Source organism: Homalodisca vitripennis, unplaced genomic scaffold (genome assembly GCF_021130785.1).
Source record: "Homalodisca vitripennis isolate AUS2020 unplaced genomic scaffold, UT_GWSS_2.1 ScUCBcl_3440;HRSCAF=8981, whole genome shotgun sequence".
Taxonomy (NCBI): domain Eukaryota; kingdom Metazoa; phylum Arthropoda; class Insecta; order Hemiptera; family Cicadellidae; genus Homalodisca; species Homalodisca vitripennis.
Window position 1 is genome coordinate 25,678 of NW_025779576.1, and position 23,327 is coordinate 49,004.

The window sequence follows — 23,327 nt, forward strand, 5'->3', positions numbered from 1 at the left end:
TGTTACTGGTCCGAAATAAGTGAAGAATGACTACTGCCAACTACAATAAATAAATCAAAACATTAACATTTGAGATACACGTTGTTAGAACTTAGCCATCGACTTAGAATTTTATTAGGAAATTCTAAATATATTGTAGCTACAAAGTGTACACTGTATATTAATATACAGTGTAACTTAAAACCTTATAGATATTATTTGAAGCCAGACCTGTGGCAAATCAGAAAAAATAGGTTTATATTTGAAATGTTTACAACCTTCCTTCTGCTCGGCGCATGGTGCTCTACTAAGGGTACGACTCAGCTGAGTTTTCAAAAGTTTTTTGTGGTGCGGCTTTACATTTTATGTCAAAGGTAATGTTATTGTTATTGATAGTCCTTGCCTTGGTCTGATATACTCTGATCTTTAATCTTTTTAGGCGATGAAATATGGGTCATTTAGTTATAAGTATATAGACGTACCAGTAGGTTATGGGTGTTCGTTTTAGGTTATGTAGTTCCTCTTTTCTGTATATACTGTTGCAGAAAAAAATTGGTACGTATTTGTATAGGGCTGGACATTAATAAACGCCTATTAGGTTGTCTTATATAATGTTTTAATTGTTTTTATAAAATGAATAATTTGATATTTAAATTATTTCACTTCAAATAGCCTATGACTTCAACTTATTATTACTTATAACAATATTTGAAAACAAAAAGTAGCCTAACTAATTTCTGGAATTTTCAAAAATAGTGATAAATATAATATTGGATTATAGAGGTTGAGGAGTAGAATACTGCCTAACAGACCAACTTTGTGATTTTTTTTTTACCACAGAGAAATGTGCTTGTTTGTGAAGAATCCTTGGGGAGAGTGTGATAAGCGGATCCGGTTTTTATATAGATTATTACATTCATTGATACTTTATATATCAAATGGTACTTTGGGATTATACCGACCACACCAGTATGAAGAACACAAAAATATAAATTTATAGAAACAAACATGATAGAAAGAAAAAACAACTCTGTATTTACAAAATTACAAACTTACAAGCATTTCCAGGTATTGTGATCAGTATTGTTGTCGCTGTTATCTTATCTTTCTCGAGAATCCCGATTACGGCAGGCCGCGCGGCATCACATGGTTTGCACGGTACATAATTGCCTTTCCATTACAATTCAATTTATATTTCTGATCAGCCCCTCTAGAATTTGATATTTTACTGATAGGTAATATCTCGAGGGATGTTTTTCTTTTGTTGACATCAGCGCGGGCTTCGGCAGCATGGCCGGAGGCACTCGCATTTTGGGTGGCAGAATGTGATCAAGAATAAAAACAAGTTTTGAGTGTTTTTTCAATAAAGAGTTTAGTTTTAGTTTGGTAATGTTTGTTTTTGTTGAATTTTTGTGTTTGGAGTAATGTAGAGGTAAAACACGGAAGTACAACAAAGCGACGCGACTCTGCAATCACGTTATCTACTAGACCGCTCGACTTTGACCTCTGTCTGAGGATGGGGAGGGGTTTGCGATAAGACAATTCCTGTTTTATATTGACGAAATATTGTTTTACGCTAATCTAGTAATCAGTAGAAGCAAAATGTCAAATAACGATTCATGTCTGGGTGTGATCGGTATAATCCCAAAGTACCTATCAAATAACAACTATTCACTCAACTAGACCAATGGAATATTACTATGCGTGAGAAAAGTAGTCCCACTTTTAATGTTCAATCTTTGTTACTTGTCATTTGTGCCCTTGGAACATTAAAGTTTTATATAGGAGAAAGTTAGCAATACATACGAGGTTAATAACATGAAATTTGTCTTTTGCCACTCCAGCCATTAAGCTCACAATTACCATTATTTTTTACTATTTATTTCATTCCACAGTAAACACTGTTTTACAAGCATTGACCGAAACAGTATAATAATAAACTCAACACGTGGAATTATAAATAACTTTGAAACAAACAATATAACAAGTAGGGGTAGAGTACGATAAGCAGACCCGGTTTTTTCGAAATTAGCAAACGATATTACTTAATCATAACCATCGATATAATCCATCGATACTGATTAATTATTTTGAATTATTAACGTAAATAGTCTATATCAACAGCTGTAAACACTTAAAAATAATACACTTAGGGTAATATTTCAATTTTACATAAGTAATTTTAATTATTAAAAATGGCAGTCAATTTTAGAAAACTACAAGACATTGCTTTGAAAGATGATAAGACATAAATAAAATATATTGTTTCTGTGGCTTCAACGTGTTGGACTTGTACCGAAAACCCCATTATGTGAAATTTGTGGGAAAGAAACAACTGTAACTGTGAGATGAGCAAATATGGTCGTCTTCAGTTTTCCTAATTTTTCTTATAGTAATTTGTTTGATCACTATAAATATTAAATTAAATATTAAATTTATATTTTAATTTAAAACATATGGTTGTTATTGAGGACTATAGATACTTTTATATCGATTGATAGTCTAGGATTTGGAATGCGAATATTAGGTATCGAAGACTACATTCTTCGATATAAAAAACCGGGTCCGCTTATCGTACCCTACCCACAAGTAGTAAAAATAAATAGCAACTATAAAATCTAGAAGTAAGATTATAAAAACAATAATTATGGCCAAGAATAGCAATTGAAGTAATAGGTATGTCAAAGTTTTTGTGTGTTTTATTGAAGTGTGTGAGTTTGTGTGCAGGTGAATGCGTGCTTGTAGGTGTTTTACTCCACAATACATTCATTCAGTAACACAAACAAGTTCTACTATGAAAAGAGTTTGATAAGATTTATCTTAAAAACCATCTCAGAGATAGCAATAACGTCAAAGTGATCAGGTAAATTAGCCAAGCGATGCAGGCGTGGGACTGTGACTTTGGTATGAGTGTTGGGTTGTGTAGTATCCTCTTTCAAAATGATAAGTAATTTTGGACAGCTGAAGGCACCGGAACTCAGTTTTTTTAATAATTCAGTTGAGTCCACTGAAGCAGTAATAACCTTCTTCAATAGCATCACGTCAGAGATCTTGCACCTAGGACTTGTCTGACAGCTTGTGACACAAATAACACATGTATATTTGGGTAGACTTGAATAAGCGGTGTACACACGTTATTCAATTGCTATTATTGAATGGTTCGATTGTTTTTATACGTAAGGTAATTCGATATTACAATTTATTTAACTTAGCATATGATTTCAACTTATTAGCTATAGTAATTAATTGGTGATGAATATGGGAAAAAATATGTAAGATATTTCTCTCAAGTGACAAAGATTTGTTTAAGTGGCTTCAACATGTGGGTTTGGATTCTGGTAACACATGGGGAGAATTCTTTCCTCCATTTCACAAAAGCGGTTACTTATTGATATCAAGCTGGGCAATTTATAAATATTGTAAGGTTTCTTTGATATCTAAGTCTATGCCATAGTTGGTTATGTTATTTTGTAATGTTATTGTAAAATTTATATTTTTAAAATTGTTATGTACGAGATTCTTGTTACGGTAATTTATTATAACTCTTATTGTGTACGATTTTTAAATAGGATAATATATCAAATTGTTCGATAATAGCAATGGAATAACGAGTGTAGGCCGCTTATTAAAGTCTCCCCACACATTTCAAATCATTGTACTTGCAGTCATTACACAAATACTATACAAATTATTTTACTGTACTTAGTTTGAATTATTTTGGAACAATATTACTTAGTATTCAATACATTAAAAAGAGCTGATAATAATTAATTGTAAATAGCTATAATTAGAATGTTTTTGTATTTGATAGCTTAGGTATTCTTATCAATAGTTTGATACCTTAATTCGATTATGGTGGTGGCCGCTTACTATACAGCAGCCCTTTTTAACTAGATTAAAAAGAGCTGGCAATAATTAAAATTTTAAATAAATATAATTAGAATCATTAGGAATTTGATGATTAAGCTATTTTTATTTTTAAGTTAGATAATAATAATTAAGCTTTAAGTTAACTTAATAATTTTTAAGTTAATTAAGCTAATAGTTAAGATATATCTAATCAATAATTTGGTTCCCTGATTTAATTGTAGTGGTGGCCACATTTTTTTACAAAACCATTACTAAAAAAATAAAATGAGATATAATCTGTGTAAAATGTACGAATGCTTGTAACTTATGGTTTGATTTTTATAAAGCTTACTGTTCTGGAATTAATGTAAACATTATTCCAGAGGCGAATATTTGATAAATTATCTTATAATAATCATTACTTGTTCTTTTAATCGTTTTATAACCTACTTTTTGCTTTCAGGTAAAGTAGTCTATTTCCAGTTTTTGAAATGGGGAAATCAGGCTATAAGAGATTTAAGAAGCAAGAAAAGGCAAAGGTGAAGCTGAAAGGAAAGAAAACATTGCTCCCTAAAGGTCAGAATGTGACAAATACAACCTTTAAAGTGAAGAAAATTATTGTTAAAGAGCAGTTGAAAGATCACGGCGAACATGAATTACTCTCTAAAAAACATCTCAACATCAAGGTAAGTTGATAAAATTGATCTTTAATTGAAATGAAATAAAAAAAATGTTATTAAAGAGGCAGAGTTAGGGCTGTCAGGCTTTATCTGCCACTCAACCTCATATCATATACAGTAAATTAACAATATTTGAATACAGAAACTGTAAAATTTTAACATAATTAAAAAAGCTCTACAGTAAAATGTGAGCAAAATTGCTTAATTTACCTAAATAAACTACTTAAAACTTACTAAAATAACTCATGAACTTTATAATATAGTTCTTAATGAAATATAAATAAAAAAATTCTAACAGTGTAAAAGAGAAATTAAAAAGAACAAAAACACATTCAACCACTCTAAGAATCTGTCCGACCTCAAACACCACCGCAGTCACCCCCACAGTCCCCCAGTAACGAGTCCCTGTCACTCACCCTGAAGCACGCTTGACCCTCAATACTTCTAATATTGTCATGGAGAGCGTTCCAAAGACAGTAAGCCTGAACAGTAAACGACCTAGTAATAATGTTTATCTATATATTGGAATTGAGAGTGACTCCCCTTCTTGTAAGTTGTTCACTAATATTAGAGATAAAATTGAAGTAATTGGACATATAAATACAAGTTTAGTTTTGATAATTAAATGTAGAATGGAAAGAACATGGAATAGAAAATGGAACATAGTTATTGAATTTTCTATTATTTTACAAAAGAAAACTCACAATTCTCCAATAATTTGTGTATTTTCCCACGAGGCCTTTCGACATCGAAGATGCCATCATCAGGTGTGAATCGACAATTTAAAAACAAATATCAGCTGAGTAAAACTAACAAGATTTATATGGTTACAAGTAAAATAAAATAAAATTAATATTAGTATATCTATAAAAGTTTTGGTCAAAAAAAGAATTTAGTTATATTTTAAAGGAATGGTGAATTTTGAATCGGTCCAAAATCATTGTTTAATATTTTATCTTTATGTTTTGTTATGTATAATGTTTCATATATGCGTCGAGTTCTTCTTGTTTATGGACTTGTTTTAATAATGTAAAGTTTTATTTTACTTTTAACCATATAAATCTTGTTAGTTTTACTCAGCTGATATTTGTTTTTAAATTGTTGATTCACACCTGATGATGGCATCTTCGATGTCGAAAGGCCTCGTGGTAAAATACACAAATTATTGGAGAATTGTGAGTTTTCTTTTGTAAAATAGTAGAAAATTGATATTCCAATAAGAAGAGCTCCTCCTCCTTCATAGTTATTGAAGTTTCATGAGTAATAATTGGTGAAAATCAAGACGTCTGAGCTGTTATTCGACATTCAGAATTTATTGAAACATGTCCTTGTTTATATAAAGTCTTTGAAACTTACTCATATAGTAAAAGGTTTACACATATTGTACGTAGTAGTCCCAACTAGATTAATAGATCTCCAAGTATTTTAAATAACACCTAATAAATTGCACAGTGTATTGGCTATCACAAAAATGATATACCACATACTACGATATTGCAGCTGTGTATAATATAATAGGGTTCACACAGACTGGAAAGTCAGGTAACTCTTAAAAGATGTGAAACGTCAGGGAAAATAGGTTAGAAAAATAAGAATTCAGGGAATTTTTGTTTGCAATACAAATTTAGATATATAATGCAAATGTTTTTCATTTATGTCTGGGTGGTTGAAAAAGAGCATCGGTTTTGATATACGAGGGCTGTTCAAAAAGTATCGGACTTTTGTTAATTAATACTTTATTTATTGAACTAGAGCTACAAACTTCTAATTCCCTTCAAAGTAGTCTCCTTGGTGATGCACACACTTCTCCCAGCGCTTCTGCCACTGTTCAAAACATTTCTGGAAGGTATGTTTTGGAATGCTGTTAAGCTTGGCTGTCGTATTCTGTTTAACGTCTTCTCTTTCTTGAAATCTACATCCTTTCAGGGGCATTTTCAACTTAGGAAATTTAGCCAGAAGTTGCAGGGAGCCATGTCAGGTCAATTAATGTAGCAGATGATAAACCTTTTTTTTTTAAAGGAGAGGCTGATCCCCTTTTAAGCCTTATTCTGTCCGTCCTCATGGGCCACTGGCCTGTGCGAGGATCTTATCAAACAGAATAAAGGAGAGAGTCGAGAGTCGATACAGTACGAGGAGGTTGATTGTACTGATAAAAAGTGCAACGGTCACAGAGAGGATTTGAACCTGCGCTATCTCTAACTCAGGCTCAAAGTCCAACGACTTAGACAGCTTGGCCATCGGCACTCCCAAACAAAATTCATAAAAATTCGGTATTCTTCTCTCAAAATTTATAAAAATTTTTTTTACAATATTTTATACAACATTAATCGTATTTATATTTTTAATGAATCCAAACTGTTCATGACAAAAGGGACTATTCTTAAATAAAGATATTTGTTTGCTGTTTTATGCATGCCTCAAAGATTTTACTAAAAATACGATTAGGTAGGAGTCTTAACAAAGAAATCTTGACTGACTTGAATTTTTTTGAATCCTTTTTGTATACTGGTGTCGCCTTTGTAACCTTAAGTACATTAGGAAATACACCTATCTCCATCATCATTCTAAACAGAAACGATAATGACTCTACTAATTTCATTGACAATTTTCTTAACAACTTTATTACAAAATTCACAATAAATCTCACTACATGTCACAATAATTCTTCTGTCTATAATTCTAAACTCCATACCCTGGCAAATCTTTTCTTAAATCTACTACCCAAACTAAAATCAGATAGAACATAAAATGAAATTTCTTGTTCGTTTAACCAGTGCTCATTAAGTGTTAAAATAGCAATATCTATATACTATTTACTAATACATTTAATGAATTAAACTTTTTTCTAATTAGTTGATTTTTAAATCAATTGTTATTTAAATATAAAATAACACTAACTAAAATGTTCTGCTGAAAGTTCTCTCATAATTTTTTACATAGAGATATATGGCTGGAGTTTGCCGATGGAGTTTCAAAGCCACAGTTGGGTTTGATCATCCCTCTTACACTCCGGTGATGCGATTGCACCTTTCCTGATGTAGCTACTTCCAAAATAATTTTTGCAACCCACCTCTATCCTGCTCTACTAAAATGTTGTCCATGACGTGTAAAGAGATTTCTTTTGGCTTACCTACCTGGTCTCTACTAAAGTAACATTGGAATATTTCTCATATAAGGTTTTCAGTTGTATGTTGGTCTTCTTTATTTCTGACTAACACACGACCAGTCTTCAAAGTAATTTTTTCTCAACATATTTGGAAGAATAATGTTTGGCAGTGTAATAATGCCCAAAGTTAGTTCTATATTTTCAATAGCTTCATTTCTTGCAACATCGTTTGAAGCATACATAATCACCAAAAGATAATTTTTTCAAGATTTTCCCCCACTAAAATGTTACTATATAAAACTTGTTTAGGACATTCTCCTGGCTTAAAAAACCCTACAGCTTTATAGGAATTTTGTGCTTTGTTGATGTTGCCCCTTACTATATCCACAAAGTAATATTTTATTTGAATCTCGCTGGTTGAAATAGCACATATTTGTGTCTTTTTCTAAGCTTGTCCAAAGAATCTTATAAGAATTTTGGAGGGTAAGGAAGGAACTTGTACTCTGGTGAATGAATTTGACTTCATAGTATCAGAGTTCACAATGTTTTGTATTAATATTGCCACCATTGGAAAATTTAGACATACAGTATTATAATTCCATTTTATTTTTGATTGAAAATTAGGTAAATTATTGGTATAAAATTAAAGTGCTAGAAGTCAATAAAATTGTATCCAGTTCTATTGCCTGTCATATGATTGCGTATTATCTCTTTTCTTATCAGAAAAATTTACCTATCAGAACATTTAATATTAATCTTAAGTATGTCAATTTCATTAAGCAACTGAGTATTCAGATGAATACATTCTGGTCTTCAATTAGCACACAATTATCTCAACGGATAAATAGTTAATTGATGACAACAAGATCGTAATTGAAATTGTAGTAAAAAAAGTAAAATGTGCAATTGAAGAAATTGACACTACTTTATTCTGCACCACCTTTTTTTAACTTGTAAGTTGCAGATATTATGAATGGTCTGTGTTCATTGGTAACCTTTGTTGTAGGAGCTGATCTCTCGACTGAGTCACCATAACATGAAAATGCGGCAGGAAGCATTGTCTGGTCTACGGGAGCTGATTATCGCCCACGGACCGCAATCCATCCAATCGAATTTCACATCTCTGCTGCAAGCAGCCATGCCACTCTCTCTTGATCTGGAGTCTGATGTGCGGAAAGATGTCATCAAATTACTCTCTGTCATATTTGAAAGGGTTAGTACCTAGTAGCATGTCTTTACAAAATTTCTCTCTGGTATGTTGTTCAGCTTTTTTTACAAGACAAACGAATTATTTTTAAAATTTAGAAATGGACTAATATAAGGTAAAAGACAGTAAGTGTGGGTTTTTGTGGCATATGTATAACAAGAGGTGTCAATTACAAACAAAATGCCATGAATTAGATAGATAATTCATTCTTCCTGTAAAACGCTTCTCTTTGGATATTTCATGAACAGCTGAAATACAGTTTGAGGAATGGTGATATCCATATAGAGCATTCATAATTCGTTTGGCCGTTTTTCTCACTTGGTGTTTTTATCCCTTAAGATCCGTTGTCAGGCTGTTAGTTCTGTCTCATCCAGTTATTATTTAGATTTTTTATATATTTTTTTATTTATGTGTCTATATTTGACTTGTTAATTTGTGTGAAGAGTGTTGTTTCTGCAGCTCTAGAACTCTTTCACGGTGTAGAAGGAGTGTTGATAAAATCTATTGATTTGAAATTTGAGTAATTCTTGTCACAAGTGTCTTCAGATGATCAAAAAGAGAGCATTTTATGGTCAATTACGATTCCTAAGTACTTATACCGGTCCAAACACTCACTATTGTCACAACCACAACCACGGAAATGGAGCTTTAAATTTCTCATACCTGGATCAATCAAGTTTTTAGGAATTATTGACAGATACTTAGTTTTGTCAATGTTCACTGTAAGGGAATTATAGTCAAATGACTTTCAAAGCATTTTCTATGGTATAAATAAGGTATTTTATGTCATTATAAATATATTTAACTTAAATATATGTTTCAATTTAGCTTATGTTTCAATTTAAGAAAGCGTTTCTTCATTTTTTTTATTGTATAAGAGGAGCATAAAAATAAATCTTTCAATTAGTTAGATTAATATTATAAACACAAGATACGGAATACTGTTTAATGATTGTAGTTGAAAAATTGTAGTGGGGTGGGGGAGGGAATTTACATTAAATGAATTGCTTAAAAACGAATATTCATTTAAACTGTTGGTCATTATACGAAAAAATATATAAATATAATAAACATTGCTAAAACAGAATTAAACTATTTTTCTTTTAACTTTAACTAAATTACTATGAATTGCGATTAGTAAAACAACCAACCAACCATAGTGTGATCTATTTAGCTCATATGTTGGTGGTATTAGTGAAGTAGCAATGATTTTTGGTCATACAATTTTTTCATTGGCATCAATTAATTAACATAAGCAATGTTTTAAGGATTTAGTTGAAGTGAATTGTCATAACTTTTTATAACCGAAGTTAAAGCTGTAAAATTTGTTTGGTTTTCAACCAATGAATTTGTAATAAATTTGAACCTGTGTAAAGCAACAAAACTATTTTAATTTAACGAAATACTGCTTTTTCAAGTGACTTGAGAGAAAAGCATACAGCTATATATGAAAAAAGTTTATTGAATTGTCAAGTCTGAAAGAATTAAATTTATTCAATTTGGGATACCTACAGTAGTAGTAGTAGGCAAATACCATTTGTCAAAAAACAAACAACAGTGTTCAGAATATTGGCATTAAAACAATGAACTAGGACAAAATCAGTTCTTCAGTCCTTAGTTTGTTAAATTCAATAAAATAAAAAAGTAGTCTTTGTATACAATAATGAGTTTAGCATGAATGCACAAGGATAATAACATAGGTGGCTATCAAAGTATGAATTCTGTTTTTAATCCATGAGTATTGAACCGAATTGCCTACTAAACCTTGGAATGGTTGTAGAAAATTAAGCTAAGCCAGAGAACCTGCTTTGTGTTTTTCAACCCCTAGGATCCGTTATAATTCGAGCAAATTTTGTCTGTTGGTGATGCTCCTGTATGAGTGAAGTTGAATAAAAATATAGTGTTACTTCTAATAGTTTTTTTAGGTATGTGTGTGGTCATGTACACAAAATTTTGTTCGTATAATTTCGATTTTAAATTGGCTATTTGTGTAACAATCATCCTTTGTTAAAATTCATACGTGCACAATATCCTTGCATCAAGCATGTTTTGACTGCAGATGACAGAAGAGCAACTCACTCCCCTGTTCCGTACCATAGTCCTGCACCTGACATGTGCAATGACTCACATAGATCCCAGTGTACGAGCTGACTCTCTACGACTCATAGATGTGATGTTAGAAGCGGAGCCATCCCTCACAGCAGTGTACACAGCCGCCCTGATGCCTCACTTCCTGAATCTAATCTCTCGGAGGGGTGACGGTGATGGTTGGGGGCGCGCTCTTTCTCTCCACCTTGATGGGCAAATCACCTCCGAGAAGTGGCGCGGCAGAGTTATTGGACGGCTCAATAGACTGTTTGCTGCTATTCTGGAACATGTTAGGAAAGGTAGTTTAGAGGATATTACTTCTTTTATGCCCCAATTTCTTCATAGTACTAAGATAAATTATCCAAGTGTCATAACCTCAATGATTATTTTGTAAGAGTATTTAACCTGAGGAATTATTCTTATAAATTTTACTAGGAATCACAAGTTTTTCTATACTTTAAAACATACAAGCAAAATCTATACATTCTGCCATTTTTTACTAAAATTTAATACATTTTTTATTGACTTGAATCGAAAAAAAAAGTCATGACGAACACTCATAGAAATTGCTACAGTTTTCGAATCTGCAGTTGTGTATATTTGAGACCGATTAGTGAAAAGTTTCCAAATTGGTCAATCACTGCAATTTCTTAATTCCAATGTTTAAAATTATTTATGTTTAAAGTAAGAATTATAACAGTTATCGAACAATCCAGGTTAGATGTTTCCTATTATGAATATAATTTTTGTAAAAATGTTTGGTTACTGATTTGTTTGTGAAATTTGTACACCAATTACTTCCCAATCTGTATCACTTTTGCTATTGAGTGTGCCGTCTACCCATAAATAAATATATTATACCTGTATGCATTAGATAATTTTTACCTGATTCTTTTTAAGGGAGATGCCAAACCCTTTTCAATCTATATTCTTCATGGCATGGACCACTGAATGTGCGAGGATCTTATCAAACTGAATAAGGGGGAGATTCAGTACACTAGAGGTCGGTGATACTGATAAAAAGTGCAATTGTCACAGACAGGATCTGAACCTGGACTATCTCTAACTCAGACGCAAGGTCCAACCTCATAGAACGATTGGCTATCTGGTCTCCAGAATATTACTGAAATTCACACTAATTTTAATATTTCACTTTCATTTACAGTGATTTTAGTACATTGTGTTGATTTGACTGACACATCTACTATGGTTCTAAGGCCTTTATTGTATCTGGTTATTTGTGCAGCTAGCTTATAACCAAGATTTGAGAAATGGTAACACTTGTCTATAATATATTGTAATACAATAAGTTTTCTGTTATTTTATTCAAGCAACTTTTTGTGTGGTCTAAAAGTACAAAATGGTGTATAATTTCCAACGAATTAGTTATTGTCATAATGATAAATTACTTTTTCAGTAATGGCTCCAACTCCTCCTCGCGCTGTTGAATGGGACCCAAACAAACGCATTTACCTAAATCTCTACTACCCGATTTTCACCAAACGCAACACTGCAGTTGATCTTACTAACCTACCAATACAGGTAATTCACTGCAATGAAATTAAGTGAAGTCTTCATTGACACAAAACATTAGTTATTGTACATTTATCAATAGTTAGTATAGTGCTGAATAACTAAAGAGTGTTTTCCTAGGTAACAGTAACACCATGGATCCAAGTTTTTATTTATAAATATTAAACTTAAGTACAATATGTAAAAAAACAGAATGTGTTCGTTTGTTTTAGAAAACAATTAAGTTTGGTTTTTAATGGTTTGTAAATGTGGCCCCTGCGAACATTGAGATAGCTATGGAAAAATTATATTCCAAACGATAGTTATTCCAAGAGTGGCTGGCCCTTGTTGAATGACCCATTCTAATATCAGACAATCAAAAGTAAATGTTTTGAGTATTCTGTATTATTGCTTTGTCTTGTTGGGATTAGATTCTTAATTCTAAGTACTGAAGTAACTAATAATTACTGTGCAGGAATATGCTAACACGTTGATGCCACTTTTGTTGGATACATTCATTGAAGCAGTGCCTAAACGTGATCAGGAAGATTCTCAAACTGGTAATGTTTACAACATCTAAAATTATTGATTGACCAAACCAGATTTCCCGGGGCAGGTCACCTTTGTCAGATTTGCATGATTGGTCACCCGTATAGCTAGCATCTAATACAATGTCAAACTGCACTTAAGTGTTGCTAAACACATAATATTATAATTTTTGTTTTGTTTTTGTATACATTTTAGTTTTATTAACTAACTTTACTTTATTGATACAAGCAAATTAAAAATAAAAATATATTTACTCAAAAATAATGGTTGACATTTTGGAATGAAATGACAAAACAACACTTTTGTGTCATTAATTAATGAAGAATTATATGTTAATTTAGTTATTACATATTTTAATAGTAAATGGTATAAACATAAGTCTCTACATGTTTATCTCAATGTAACACATTTTCCTCTGCTGCTCGACAATCTTGGCACCAATTCTTTGTTACACTTGTGTGCTCTTTGCAAATCCTTCGCTAACAAACACTGCACATAACAGGGGTGAACTTGATTTTCCATGTTGGGTAAAAGCTACACCATGGTTGATGTCCCCCATCAGCTAACAAATTTAGAATCAGAATAATATTCTTTATTAACAATTTCTTCAAGAAATGTTATTGTGTCATATGTGCAAAATTATGTTTTATAAAATACACAATAAAATGTACAACATTAAATCAAGGTCATTTGAAAAATTCATCTATAGAGTAAATTGGATTGTCCATTAGGAGATTCTTCAATTTCTTCTTGTAGCACCAGTTTCTTCCCTGAGATCTTGAGGTAGGTGGTTGAGAACTTTAATACCGGCATATATTAGAAATAAAATACAGGTGAAAGTTTTCAATATGCAAGCTATTTTTAACCTACCATTTTTACACATATTTAAAAGATATTTGGCTGCAATTTTAAAATTGGCTCTAAGCTTTTTGTAAGGAAAATTGGTATATATAGAATTCAGTACCAATGCTTAACCCATTGCGGATCAACGACGTGAGGGTGACGCGGAGCGAGGCGTGGACCAAAAGCACAATGACGTGACCCTCACGCGGATGACGTGGTACGGATGACTCATTTGTTTTGAACGCTTATCGCTGTTATAAGTCTCGGAGATTATTTATAGTCCGTTTTCCTGGACTGGCTTCCTATCTTATCTCTGGTACCTGTCCACAAATACCCCCCTCGTTATCGGTCAATAACGTTTTTATTTGCGACAAATTGTTTGTCTGAGTCGTATAGTCGTGGCGTTCGATTTTCCTTTGCCTCGTGTGCGTGTACGTAAATAAAATGGGTGATAATTTACGATCATCTGAATTAGATAGACTATTATTAGAAAGTGGAAGTGATGAAAGTGATATCGATAGTGTTATTGAGGATGGAGACGGTTCTATCACGCGTATAATTGTTTCCGTGACTATCACACCAAAATCCACTACTAAGACAAAAGACAGTCTCAATACAGTGTAAATATTTTGCAAATATTAGATTAGTTGTTTATTGAATTGACAGTTTTTATTAGAACATTTTTTTATTGTGTAAAACGTTTGATCCGTCCTACATCAAGCAGCTACAACACGCAAAAAAACGTTAGTAAAAATGTTACGTACCTGTATTTTTACATTTGTTCTAGTATAATATACTTGTCTAATATGATCTGTATAATGTTTATATAACATAAATAACAACATAAACAAACAAAACATGTATAATTATATACGCTGGCCTAATTAGCGAGCGCGCTAAGCAGGCAGGTAGGCGTGCAAACACTGCGGGTGCTGCGTTGTAATACGGATTAATTCGTACTCTAAGGCCCACGCGCACGCCGTTTTCACGATCCGCAATGGGTTAATTTAAACTCTAAAATTTTAATGGCAATCTAGAGATTACAATATTTTGTTATATTTCTAAATAATACTGAATAAACCGTTTATAGTTTTACCATTTGTAGTTGTTTTTATTTAAAAATAAAACTATACCTGGTGGTGTTTTGCACTTGAAGGGGGTTAACCCAAAACATTACAGATGGGCCAAGGGATCAGCGAGCGTGGTCCGGTCTGCCGACTGTTAGGCGGGCAGGGAAGAGTGGCATCTTTTCAAAGAACATTGGAAATTACTTTAGAGCCTATCCTTTGGTATTCTCGTTACCCAAGAGCAAGCAACTGGAATATTTACTGATTTATTCAGTTGTCTCATGGTTATATTCAAACAAAAGCTGTTCCGATAGTTTAGTTCTTTTAAATCAATCATAAATTGACAATGCATAAGAGAGGTTATTGTTTCATGGATGGCTATTAGAGCCTCGGCTGCACGCTCAGATCCCTTGTCTCATCTGTACTGATGATTGATCTTAGACCTTGTGGAAAAACTTTGAGACAGTCTCTGCTTAAGGCATGGTTGAACCACGTCTTTTAGCTATATGAACGATAAAATGACGTCTCTCCATTTATATGTTTGTATTTATTGTATAGATAATTTGGCTGTTTATGGTTGCCAAATTCAGGAAACCATTAAAAATTGTTTAGGGCCACCCATCTGTTATTCTTTTAACACTGCATTCCTTTTTCTTCCTGTCAACTACATCTACGCCTCCTTTGGTTAGGTTATTAAAAGTGATAACCTCCGGTTTGCAAGGATCACCTGTTTGGGTCATTGTCGTGTAGAGTTGACTGCAAAATCACATTTTTGTAGGAACATATGAAACTAAGTAATAAAGTTTTGTTTGGTTGTAAACCAAAACTAAACATGCTACTTGCTACTAGCCTGTCTTTGACGTTTCTAAAAACTGCTTAATGCTGTGATACGTCTTTTCTCACAGTTCCAACAATATTTGTTCTGTAATGCGTGTATAATTCATTTGCCAGTGGAACAGACATATAAAATGTTTTTATCAGTTTTACCAATAGCCTTTTCATCAGTCATTTGTTACAGCTGTAGGAGAATTAACCAGCATAATGGACCTGTAGGCTGTTTGGTGCAATATACCTCTATGTTGACTGTATAACATGTTCTTGCATCAGTCATGGCATATATTTTTATACCTTACTTATCTGGTTTATTAATTAAATATTGTCTAAATTTACGTCGGCTCCTAAAGGCCTCGAACATCTCATCAATGGTAAGGTATTCCCCTGAAGGATAGCTTTCTATCCAACATTTTACGAGACCTTCAAAAACGTCTCATACTGTCACTAAGTTATCTACAGATTTCCTCTCTTCTCTAGTGCTCATCTCATCAAACCAGATAGGTAAAACTCCATGTTCCATCTTTTGCCCACATTTTAGTGGTGTTCAGGTAGTTAGCTTTTTCTATTCCAAGCATGTTTAATACTCCAAATAAAGCTAGTATTTCATCAAAGCTTGTATGAAGACAGATAGTAAAGAATTGCCCGGTATAGATCCCAGTACACACATCCTGTACCACCTTTCGCTATAGTAAAAGAAGCCATCCTACATCGGCCTAAAATTTTGAAACCGTTTACCAGCTGTTATAAGAAACCTTAGAGGGAAGATGCTCAAGAGAAAGCTAGGCGACTGGCAATCACAGAAACCTTTCTACTCACTGCCAGAGTATCTACATCATGAAGACAATTAAAAATATTATGACTGTAACTCATATAAATATTATGATACCGTCACAACTCTTGATTTTTTAAATAAAGCAACTGTCTTTAACACTCAGAGACTCATCATCTGCAACAGTCATCCTCCTTCGATCTACTCTTGCACCCCAATATCTCGACATTTGCAGTTAGTTGTGCTTCTACTGGACATCCATAGGGTTACCCAGCTTTAAGTGACATATCTGTTTTTGCTGTATCCACTGTAGTGTTCAACTGGAAGGTATAAATCAGCCAGAAGGGAACCCTCCTGGGGATTTGTAACCACTTCACAAATGGGACACCTTCTTTTTATGCAGTGCATATTAGTTTACTGATAAGGTTTAAAGACTCAGCAAAAATAATTAGTAATACGTAATGAATTCTAAAAATTACCTCTTTGTTGAAAGTTTAAAAATAGAGTTCGTTCATTATTGTAAATGTAAGTGAAAGTCCTATAGTAGTTGTTCATGTTTTATTGTGATTCCAGACATCATAATTGAATCTTATATCAAAAGAAAAATATCCTTCTGTATTATTTATATTATGTTACGAGGTGTGATCAAAAAGTTCCAGGACTGAATTTTTATACATTTATTCATACAACATACAGGTTATTCGAATTTGTCTCCTTCAAAGTACTCCCCTTGGGAAGCTACACACTTTTCCCACCGGTGTTTCCACTGATCAAAGGCCCCAGAAAACTCTTCTTTTGTAAAGGTGTTTAGCAACTCCGTCGTTTTTTCTTTAATTTCGTCAACTGTTTGAAATCTTCGTCCTTTCAGGGGTCTCTTGAGCTTCGGGAAGAGAAAAAATTCTGCTGGAGCCAGGTCAGGTGAGTAGGGGGGCTGAGGAATGACAGTCATTGCGTTTTTTACACAAAAGTCACGGATAACTAATGCAGAGTGAACAGGAGCATTGTCATGGTGAAGGACCCAATCACCACTTTGCCACAGCTCAGGTCTCTTTCTTCTCACAGCATTACGCAATTTTCTGAAGGTTTCAAGATAAACAAAACAATTAATTGTTTGACCTTATGGAAGGAATTCATAGTAGACGACACCTTCACGGAGTCAAAGAAAACCGTAAGCATGACCTTCACATTTGATTTGACTTGACGTGCTTTCTTGGGTCTTGGAGAGCCTTTTGATGTCCATTGTGATGATTGGGCTTTTGTTTCCACATCGTAACCAAAAACCCATGTCTCGTCTCCCGTAATGACATGATCCAAGAAGCTTTCGTCGTCATTTGCCTTTTGAAGAAGTTCCTCAGAAACATGAATTCGGTGTTGTTTTTGGTCTTCAGTCAACAGTTTTGGCACAAACTTTGCTGCAACACGACGCATTTGAAGTTTTTAAAGTTTGAAGTTAAAATTTCTTGACATGACCCAAATGAAATGTTACACTCTTCTGCCATTTCACGGATTGTTAGTCGACGGTCTGATCGTACGAGAGCGTTCACTTTAGCAACATTGTTATCATTGATTGACGTTGAAGGGCGTCCGGAATGAGCATCGTCGTCTGTGGATGTTCGGCCATCTTTAAACCTCTTGAACCACTGATGGCAGTATGATCGGCTTAGACATTCTTCACCAAAGCCTCTTGTAACATCAAAAAGGTTTCAGAAAACGTTTTGTTCAGTTTCACACAAAACTTCACACAAACATGTTTGCTCTTCTTTCACATTCATTTTCATGAAACAAAAAAATAGCCAAACTCTATAAAACTAATCTCAAACAAACTGTGCTAATGTTACTTTCAGTGATGTTATGATTGATCTGCAAACACAGCTGTGTTACTGTTGAGTCAGGGAATACAATGCTGCCAACCGCATCGCTGTGAGACATTGCATTCCCATAGTATATAAAAAGTCCTGGAACTTTTTGATCACACTTCGTATGTCTATTGCTTTTTTTGTAGTGCGAATTGCTGTATCTAATGATTTGTATATTTACTCAATCAATCCTCTTTCTCTGTTGTTAAACATCATTGTGACTTTTGCTATTTCAGTATGTATTTTATTACTACTACTCTTTGAAAACTATTTAGCGACACAAATATTAAACCAAAAATATGATACTATTTTTAAAGGATTTGTAAAGGTTTCGAGAAATGGCAATATTTTCAAAGTGTAAGTCATGTAATGTATCTTTTACTTTTATTTGATACATCATTAGATGTATCTTCCAGAATATATACCTTGTACTTGAAAAAATTACTTTGTTGATATTGCACCAAACTTCAGGAGATGGTGCCTTACATCAAAACAAGTCTAAAAAAGTATCCTAAATGTGTGTCCTGAAGTAATTAGTTTTCTACCTGTATCTGTGTGTGTTTTTTAACTTAAAAATTCATAAATAATAAAAACATTTTGAAATACAGCATTGAACACCACCCATAATTTAGTTACTCAATCAGTTTATTTATTTTCAAAGAGTATATATTGTAAACAACTACTTAAAGTACTACAATATAAAGAAAAATTATCAGTAGTCTGTTTTTTTTACCACCAAGAAGTTTACCACCACAAAGATTTTTAACGTTTATATTAACATCAGTACGGAAAATTGTGTAATGCAAAATGTACTTTAAAAACAGGGAAATTAGATTGAAATAAGTTTATACAAATAACCATGTCCATATAACTTTTTATAGAAGTAACACTTATGATAGAAAATTGTTCATCTAACTAAAAATATTTATAAAAAACTTGCTATTAATAAACTAGAGTCATTGGATTTTAACATAATGATTTTCACTTGTTGTGTACAAAATAATTTGTTTGTATTTTGATGCAATGTTGTGATGTTGACAGCCTGTGTTGTGGGAGTGGAGATGGCAGCACTGCTTCAAAGTATAGTCCAGATAATACTTCACTTGCGGAGTCTTGTCAAACACTGCTTTCGGAATAGGTCCGAGTCTCAGGTCAGTAATTGTCTATTTTGTGAAGTGACCATTTTGTAACATTTCGCATGTTCACTTACTTACCTGAACAAACAAGTAGACAGTGGAAAAACTCACTTTTTATTTATATCTTTACTCTGGGCCAAACTAGGTTTGAATTAGGTAAAATAAATTTTCTTAATATTTTACAAACCCTGTAACTGCTGTAGATGTGTTAACACATTCCATGCATGCCTTTAAGTCCTTGGTATGGCTGAATCAGACAGCCATGGCAACCAAGACATGGGTCAATGTTGGTAAAATCTATGATTTCGTCTTTCTGTAATAAAACTCAGTTCAAAATAATGATTAAAAAATCTGTAATTTAAAATACACATAACAAGTTTGCCCTCGATTTATGTCACTAGAGTAAGTTTTGAATTTACTTAAAATTAAAATTATATTTTTACAATCATCAACTGCAGTTTGTTGAGAACTATTTTTTTGGTGACCGGGCTGCACGGTGGTGAAAATCTCACAAGATCTTAGTTCAGAGTCCTCTGACCTAAAATTAACCTGTTGTGAAAATATTAATTAAAAGTGTCTATTTAAATTGCAATCGGTTTCCAACTGTATCCTCTTTCAGAAAGGATGGTTCCGGCAGACATGGGGGGAACAGGTGGTGACTAGGCTGGTGAAAGCAAGATTCCCGTACTCGATTTCTAAAGCCAACTCCAACAAACGGAAACGAGAATCCAAGCAGGTGTTGGATGCCCTGCAAGTCTCGTGGGACCAGGATCCTTCGTGTCGTCTGCTCAACACACAGTTGTGTCTACTAACGTTCCTATTTTCTCAGCCCAGTGAATTGTGGACAAAGTGTGTCCAGTATATCAAAAGTATGCATCTATTGTGATTTCAACGAGAAAATTAGTGTTTTATGCTTTACTGGGAAGAGGAGAATTTGATAAATATCCCAATTTATTGATTAAAAGTGAATATTTTGTTTGTGTATGCAGTATTGAATAAGGACAACCGGTATTGTCTTTGTTATATGTTATTGGAAGTATAAAACTTTCTGTAATATATATATATATATATATATATATATATATATATATATATATATATATATAGATGGTAAATATCAGAGATACAGTCCAATCTTGATAATCCGACAGATGTGGGACAAGCACACTGTCGGATTACCAAGGGTGCCATTTACACAATGCATAAATAACCTATAATCAGTAAGAAACGTGAAAATAAGCAAACACTCTACTGTAAGAACAAACTTTTTTATAGTAGAATGCACAAACTGTGCATACATAATACATAAGTGAAAACTCTTAAAATACCATCTTTACACTTTAAAACAATCAAAAACAGTTTTTTGCTTCTTCTTACTTTAAGATTCTGTACACTTGTAGAGTACTACAGTGGCCTGAGCGGCCAGAGCCGACTGCCGATAGCCTTTTTCGAGCGTGTCGGACTGGTAAATGTCGGATTATTGAACTGTACTACCATCTTTTCAATCAATAATAAACTTAAACAAAGTATTGAGTTATTAGATTACTGATTGTTAAGGAAAATCAATAATCTCTAGGCTATTGAGTGTAGCCTCAGTTTAATTTAAGAGCCTTAGCGTTCTTTAATTCAATTGAATATATTTAAGTTACTATATTTTTACTTATGTTTTACGCAGGAAGTTTGGAACTGTTTTTTTACTCTGTGTACTTTCATTTTATATTGTTTTATTTCATTTTAATGTTTACAAGGTTTTAAATATGCGTAGATATCTAAAGGTATTAACATACTTTTAGTTGAAGAAATCTCCTTTCTCAGGAGAGTATCTACAAAGTTGTGCCATTCTATGCAAATCTTAAATCCTTTATTGAGGTTGTCACATTAGGAATCAGCTGTAGTGAAACAAACTTGTGTTTTCCTCCATAAGAACAAATTTTAAACCTCATGCACTTTAACACCTATATTTTCATGGCAGTGTTTTGTAAGATGTCTCATTTTAAAGATATATAATTAATACACATCCAAACACTTTAGTTTCTCTTTCGTAAAATCTGTACATTTTTAGTATTTAAATGACGCTGTACAAAAAGGTTTGAGATTTTTTCTAAATAACTTTTGAAAATACCACAAAACTAAAAAGCTTTTGTATATCTTTAAAAAAAGACTCTTCCCATAGTTCTTCAACTAAAAATAAGGCCGTAAACGTACATTGAGTTTAAAACGGTTTTATGGGGTTTACAGTCAAGACGGCTGCCATTATAGCCAACTCAAAGTTGAGTTATAGTCAGTTGGTACAGTAGCTAGATTGCCATATGTTCAATGTGGAAATTACAGGCTAGTATTATAATCTTATTGCCAGAGAAATATGTAAACTTGGTGTATAGACTTCAATTTTATTCATGATTGTAAAAGTTAAATTTTAATTAGCCGTCCAACCTCAAATACATTACATTATTATCATTAGATTTACTTTAAGTGCTTTTTAAACATGTGGTGGAAAAGCTTGCAGTTACATTTTGCTAGGTAACTCGTTCACCCTGTAAAAAAGAGTGGAAACGGCTAAGTTGTATTAGGTCAGAAGTATATTATGGAGACCTAATTAACTGATATCCTCATGGTCCTGGAAATCAGGTGAAATTAAAAGCTCAGGAATGTGTGTATTCGTATCTTTCCAATAACTTTCTTTCCTCTCCCACATATTTGTTCTTTTTCCTTCAAACTTTTGGTTTTCTTGCTGGCATTATGGAAAGAAAAAAGACAAAAATTAAGAAACTGGAATTTAAGATATAATTTGCAATTGAATCTAAAAGTCTGAGTTACTGTTTACAGATACCCTGAGGAATGCAAGGCGACTGCAGACAGAGGAGAGTGAGTTGCTGTGTGAGTGTCTGGAGGCGGTGTCAGACCAGCCGTCCTCGTCTGCTGCTTCCTCCCTCCTGGAGGCAGTGTGCAAGTCGGGTCTCACCTCAGATCAACGTGTTTTTGACTTTCTCACCCGAATAGCGTGTATGCCCACACACCATCTTCACACGTCAGTGTATTGTAGCTTATAGCACTAAATCATAAAACCTAAAGTTTCTTTTGTAGTGGAAAGAAGATGAGAATTTGTTAAACACTGTGAAGAAAGTAGACAATTTTAGAATAGTATATAATAGAATGTGCATCATTAGTGTCCTTTTATTTAATTTGTTAATCCTTTGGAATCGGCTTTAATTTATATGATTGACCTCTCAGATCCTGGCCGCATTGGTGGCAAAATGGCTGCTCTCTACGTCACGTGGACAGGTCATTCTTATATGACCACGTCCTGTCCCTCAGCTCGGTGGGCCCCACCTAGTTGTTCTTTTTTTTTAGTTTAGCCGTCCAGCTCGTCAGGCCACTATGTGTGGCCCCAAGATATTGTGCAGTTATAAAGTACAATCCTTATCTAGTTGTGACTGGAAGTGCTGAAATCACTTGACTAAATAAGTTACTAAATTAATATTTCTCTATTTGCAGCACATACAATAGTAAACATTGTTCAGAATTGTTTTTGATCCAAGTGTCAGTGTCATTGTAGCCGCTGTAGTGTACCCTATCAATGTATTAAAATACTAGTGCATTTGGTAAAGCTCAAAATATGGAAATGAGTTTGTATTCTATTAATACTAGAGTCCTAGAGACTGATTATACCTTTACTCTGCAAATAAAAATACTTTTAAAACAGATCAACCTATAACTTAAATTGCATACTACTTGGTTCGTTTAAACACATTCACTGCGGATGACAAAATTACTGGCGACAGAAAATGCGGGAATTTTGTTTTGTTTTTTACTTACCCAAAACGGAGTCAGGATAGCCGAAAGGGTTGTCCA

General features: G+C 33.2%; 1 protein-coding gene across 1 annotated transcript; it reads left to right on the plus strand.

Annotated features, from left to right (window-relative positions):
* Positions 1-258: 258 nt before the first annotated feature.
* LOC124372552 (testis-expressed protein 10 homolog) lies at positions 259-22,540 on the plus strand. The gene is made up of 9 exons (XM_046830952.1): positions 259-353; positions 4,292-4,514; positions 8,621-8,827; positions 10,881-11,208; positions 12,327-12,451; positions 12,897-12,981; positions 19,381-19,490; positions 20,095-20,344; positions 22,302-22,540. Exons 2-9 carry the CDS (start codon positions 4,320-4,322, stop codon positions 22,523-22,525), a joined length of 1,524 nt encoding a protein of 507 aa, XP_046686908.1. The 5' UTR covers positions 259-353; positions 4,292-4,319; the 3' UTR covers positions 22,526-22,540.
* The last annotated feature ends 787 nt before the right edge of the window (positions 22,541-23,327 follow it).

What these genes read in the sequence shown, in the direction of transcription:
- LOC124372552 (XM_046830952.1), top strand. Translation starts at nt 4,320, where the DNA reads ATGGGGAAATCAGGCTATAAGAGATTTAAGAAGCAAGAAAAGGCAAAG. An exon ending in AAAAACATCTCAACATCAAG is followed by an intron (nt 4,515 to 8,620) that starts GTAAGTTGATAA and finishes CCTTTGTTGTAG; the next exon opens with GAGCTGATCTCTCGACTGAG. An exon ending in TCTCTGTCATATTTGAAAGG is followed by an intron (nt 8,828 to 10,880) that starts GTTAGTACCTAG and finishes TTTTGACTGCAG; the next exon opens with ATGACAGAAGAGCAACTCAC.